Source organism: Petromyzon marinus, chromosome 51 (genome assembly GCF_048934315.1).
Source record: "Petromyzon marinus isolate PM22_M1 ecotype Great Lakes invasive population chromosome 51, UKy_Petmar_22M1.pri1.0, whole genome shotgun sequence".
Classification (NCBI taxonomy): Eukaryota; Metazoa; Chordata; class Hyperoartia; order Petromyzontiformes; family Petromyzontidae; genus Petromyzon; species Petromyzon marinus.
The window spans coordinates 6,077,382-6,083,381 of NC_133717.1; the positions used below are offsets into that span (position 1 = coordinate 6,077,382).

General features: G+C 53.0%; 1 protein-coding gene across 1 annotated transcript in view; it reads right to left on the bottom strand.

Annotated features, from left to right (window-relative positions):
- LOC116953354 (runt-related transcription factor 1-like) overlaps positions 1-5,012 on the bottom strand; it is a 54,380-nt gene extending 49,368 nt beyond the window's left edge. Inside the window, exon 1 of the mRNA XM_032973489.2 lies at positions 4,596-5,012. Within this exon, the coding sequence (XP_032829380.1) occupies positions 4,596-5,012 (417 nt within the window). The remainder of the gene's footprint in view (positions 1-4,595) is intronic.
- Positions 5,013-6,000: the final 988 nt, after the last annotated feature.

Genomic DNA, 6,000 nt, shown 5'->3' on the forward strand with positions numbered 1-6,000 from the left:
GCTCATGGCATCTCGCGGCAACCCACGGCAACGCAATCAGTGCAACTCCGAGCGGATTGCAGTTGGAATTCATGCACGCCCCATGCACAACCATCCAGATCTCTTACACACAACACACACACACACTACACCCCACACACATGCCACACACACACCCCACACACTAAGCTCAACTATTTTTGTATTTTACCAGCTAAGGCCCACTGAGCTACATAGCTCTTTTTCAGAAGCGACCTGTCCACAAATGACTGTTCAACGAAGTGGCTTACATTGTGTAAATGTATCGCAACTAAATACTCTAAAGGCGTGTTGCAAAATGTAGAGGGGAAAACGCGGACGAGCCGGAGAAAAATCCACGCAACCTCCAAATATACAGCGGGCGTCAGCGTCAGGATCGAATCCACGAACTCCTGCACACCATGCGAGGTAGTCAACATTTCTCACAGCCACGGGGAGAGAGACAGACGCAAACTCCAAATATATAGCGGGCGTCAGCGTCAGGATCGAATCCACGAACTCCTGCATACCAAGCGAGGTAGTCAACATCTCTCACAACCACGGGGAGAGAGACAGACGCAAACTCCAAATATACAGCGGGCGTCAACGTCAGGATCGAACCCACGAACTCCTGCATACCAGGCGAGGTAGTCAACATCTCCTAGCCACACATTCACCCCGCACACACCTCACACACAAATACAAAAATCCCCCGTTGAACAGACTAGTGGGGCAAGTGCTGTTAGCGAGCACCTATGAAGGCCGACACGGCACACGAGGAGGTGGATGGTTAACACCACGCCCGGCCGTCTTTGTCTCCCCAGTGATGATGTTTACACACCGCACCAGGTGCTCAATTGAGGCTGAGTCGACCTAGGGGAGGTCCATGACCAGTTCAGATAATCGTCACTGGTGTTGGCCGTGTGCGGGAATCGAACTCGGGTCGCCGGGTTCGTAGCACAGCGCACTAACGCAACACTACCGCTTACACACCAAAGACAAAGATCCCCCGTATAACCTTAACAAACTATTTGGGCCAGTGCAGTTAACGAGCACCTATAAAGGCACATACAGACACATTCCACACACAACACGTACACTTCACACATACACCCAACACACACCATAAACACCAACCCGTCTCATACAATACAATACATCCCAGATTACGAACCACATGCAACACGTCTCACCAACCACATGCAACACGTCTCACCAACCACATGTAACACGTCTCACCAACCACATGCAACACGTCTCACCAACCACATGCAACACGTCTCACCAACCACATGCAACACGTCTCACCAACCACATGCAACACGTCTCACCAACCACATGCAACACGTCTCACCAACCACATGCAACACGTCTCACCAACCACATGCAACACGTCTCACCAACCACATGCAACACGTCTCACCAACCACATGCAACACGTCTCACGAATCACATGCAACAAGTCTCACCAACCACATGCAACACGTCTCACGAACGAAATGCAATACGTCTCACCAACCACATGCAACACGTCTCACGAACGAAATGCAACCCGTCCCACACACTACATGCAACACGTCTCACCAACCACATGCAACACGTCCCACCAACTACATGCAACACGTCTCACCAACCACATGCAACACGTCTCACCAACCACATGCAACACGTCTCACCAACTACATGCAACACGTCTCACCAACTACATGCAACCCGTCCCACACACTATATGCAACACGTCCCACACACTACATGCAACACGTCTCACCAACCACATGCAACACGTCTCACGAACGACATGCAACACGTCTCACCAACCACATGCAACCCGTTCCACACACTACATGCAACACGTCTCACCAACCACATGCAACACGTCTCATACACCCACACACAGAAACACACGGACCACATACATTCCTAAACTAAACAAAGACAAATATTCCGCTTATAGCCTTAACAGAGTGTTGGGGCAAGTGCTAAAATAAACACACACATCACTCACACACAAATATCCGTCTTATAGCCTCAACATACACGCGGGAGATGGTGTGTTCAACACCACGCCCGGCCGCCTTTGTCTCCCCAATGCTCATGTCTACTTAACACTGCACCGGGCACTCGTGTTTAAGGCTGAGTCGACATTGGGGAGATCCAGGTCAGACCGGTTCAGATCATCTTGACTGGCGTTGGCCGTGAGTGGGAATTTAACTCGGGTCACCTGGCACGCAGCGGAGTGCGCTAATCTCTGCGCCACCGCTCTCCGCAACACTCTCATTAACAGAGACAAAGATCCCCCTTATAGCCTTAACAGACTGTTGGGGCAAGTGCTGTTAGCAAGAAACTATGAACCCCGGCGCGGTACACGAGGGGGTGGGTGGCCAGCAGCACGCCCGACCGCCTTTGTCTCCCTAGTGCCAATGTTTGCTGAACACCGCACCAGGTAAATTTTGATTTAAAGCTTTCGTGACTGCAGGGATTCATATTCTTGGTTCTTTCGGTAAAGTCACCACGTAGAAGGGAAACAATAAAATAATACAAAATATGTTTTATATTTTTATATTATTTTATTGTTTCCCTTCTACGTGACTTTACCGAAAGAACCAAGAATACCGCACCAGGTACTCATTTGAAGCTGGGTTGACCTAGGTGAGGCGCAGGACCGGTTCAGATAAGCGTCACTGGTTTTGGCCGTGAGCGGGAATCGAACTCGGGTTGGTAGCAGAGTGTGCTAACCACCGTGCCACCGCTCCCCATTACAAACGCTCTCGGGTAGAGCTCAGGTAGAGACGGTCTGGAATGCGATCGGGGGAACCACGGGAATTCCCGTGATGTTGACTCGACACCAACAAGGCTCTAGTCCCAGTACAAAACAGGGCCAGTAGCACGCTGGAGAATACCACGACCTGCATCGAAACGCAGACGACGAATCGCCTCCTTCCCACGCCTGCCTCTCGACACATTCTGGCAGCGGACATCAGTTCGGCAGCGTTGGCTCAACACGAAGCGAAACTCTGGACTGGTTTCGGCATTCGGTGTCTCATCATCAGCAGCAGATTCAGGCTTGCTTAAACCCATGCAGGTGAACTGCCAGATGTTGTAATTGGCGAGGCCCCTCTCTGTCAAAGACGGTACCCGGTTCTGTCTCTCTCTCACACGCAAAAGACACAGATCCTCCGTATACCATTTAGCAGACTGTTAGTGGCACCTATGAAGGCCGGAACGGCACACGAGTGGGTGGGTGGTCAGCACCACGCCCGACCACCTTTGTATGTATGTTGAACTTCTTTTCCATCGTACGTAGCTAACCAATGTCTCCCCAAGTGGCGATGTTTACACACCGCATCAGGTACTTATTTGAGGCTGAGTCTCACACAAAGACAAATACGAAGATTCCCGGTATTTATACTCGAGGATTCCGAGGAGCTACAAAGCTCTTCATCACAGATGTACAGTCGTATGTGCTGTCAGCGATAACCTCAGTCTCTCTCACACACAAACACTCTCACACACACACACACACAAACACACACACACTCTCTCTCACACACACACAAACTCTCTCACACACACACAAACTCTCTCATACACACACAGACACAAATACAAAGATCCCCCGTATAGCCTTAACAGACTGTAGGGGCAAGTGCTGTTAGCGAGCACCTATTAAGGCCGGAACGGTACACGAGGGGGTGGGTGGCCAGCACCACGCCCGACCGTTTACACACCGCACCAGGTACTCATTTGAGGCTGAGTCAACCTAGGGGAGGCCCGGGACCGGTTCAGATAATCGTCACTGGTGTTGGCCGTGAGCGGGAATCGAACCCGGGTCGCCAGGTTCATAGCTCAGCGCGCTAACCGCTACACTACAATACAATTACAAGATACATTTAAAATTACCTGTACGCAAATTGAGACAACCCCTACAAAAACAATAAAATCTTCCAGAAAAAGCACCATTTGTTTATGCTGCTGCGTACTAAACTGTGCAAAATAATCCCATTTTGATGTTAGATCATAATAACAATCCTAATAACAATCATAATATTATTTAGATTAAAATGTTAAGTCTAACTCTTTACTACATCAAAAAATCGGGCTAAACTAAGCCTTTCTAGAAATTACTAAAATAATGCTATAAAAATAATGCAACAGTGATCATAAAAAAATGTGATTGAAAGTTAACAATAGCGACATTCAACACATTATCTCAATCGCGCTCTCTGCTCCACCACTTACTCTGTCTCTCTCTCTCAAACTCACTCTCTCCGCATCTCTCCCCGTCCCTTTCTCACACTCTCAAACTCTCCGTCTCTCCAGTTTCACTCTCCCATGCTATCTCTCGGTATCTCTCCCCTGTCCTTCTACCACTCTCCCGATCTCACTCACTCCCTCTCTCAACCTAACTCTCTCTCACTCTCTCTCTCCCCTTCTCACACTGCCACAGTCTCTATCCCTATTCATCTATCTCTCTCTCTCTCTCTCACACACTCTCTATCTCTCACATTCTGTCACACACCGCTATTCCCCTTACACACACCCTCACACTCTCCAACCTCCCCACCCCTCGTCTCTCTCTCTCTGCGTGGCTCTCTCACCTTGAAGGCCACGGGCAGCGTCTTGTTACAGCGCCAATGAGAGGGCAGCACAGAGCACAGGAAGTTGGGGCTGTCAGTGCGCACCAGCTCTCCCGGGTGATCAGCCAACACGTCCCCCATGGGCCGGTCGTGCGCTCCACCTCCGATTCCACCGCCTCCACCTCCACCTCCACCACCGCCTCCACCGCCGCCTCCACCGCCGCCTCCACCACCGCCTCCAGCGCCGCGCATCTTCACGCCCATCAGAGCTCCGTCTTGGTGGCTCAAAGGAGGAGCGTCGCTGGTCATCTTGCTGCTGCTGCTGCTGCTGCCGTGGTGGTGGTGGTGGTGATGGTGGTGATGGTGGGCGGCATGCAGCAAGGCGGTGGACGGCGGCGTAAAGCGACGACTGACGCCCGCGTCTACGGGAATATGCATCACAGGCGGATTGAGTGGCGACGGCGGAGGTGATAGAGGAGGTGATGGTGGACGACGAGGAGGAGGTGATGCTGTTGATGATGTAGTCGCGGAACGGGTCCACGTGCGCTGCCGTCGACAGAGCGGAACGGTGGAGTAACGGTACGAATCACGAGATTGGACAAACCCTTGCTGATAGGAGTTGTCGGATGAGACGGAGGAAGCTAGTGGGCACCCTTAGCGGTAATAGTTTGAGAAAGACGAGGAGGTGGAGTACGTGGTGGAGGAGGAGATGGTGGACGAGGTGGAGTCGGCGGTCCGCAATCCAGGTGCGCGGGACGTGGTCACTTGCACGGCGCCGCGCTCTGCCGAGAGCGACGGTGGCCAGGAGGCGGTGGGTGGGTGGCTGGGTGAGTGGGGGGTGGGGTGCAGCTGTCCGGGCAGCAGTCAGAGTTATGAGTTATCGAAGTAGGTGGAGTGGGGGGGGGTGGAGGAGGAGGAGTAGGAGGTGGAGGAGAAGGTGGGGTCCGCCGCGTGTCACAATCCCAGGTGTGCAGGAAGAGGTGGCTGCTGCTGCTACTGCTGCTGCTGTTGCTGATGCTGCTACTGCTGCTACTGCTGCTGCTGGCTGCTGCTGCTGCGTTCGAAGAGTCCCGCGCGGGTAAATCCGCTACGGCGGCGCGCGCGACCGCTCGCTCTCTCCCCGCTGCTGTGCCTTCAGTCTCATTGATCTGCGCCTTAATAACTGAACTCCGCCTAATTGGTCCGGGGCGCGCGCGCGCGCGCATTGGTGGGGAGGGGGGGGGCGGTGGTGGGTGGTGGTGGTGGGGGGTGAGAGAACGAGAGAGAGAGAAGAGTGGGGGGGGAAGCGGAGCGAAACGTAGAGTTGTGAGCCCCGCCTCCTCCGCTCTCTCGCTCTCCCTCCCCACCTCCACCCCCCCCCAAAACCACCGACTCTCCCTCCCTTTGCTGCCACCACCACCCTCATCGCCTCCCTTCCTCTCTCACG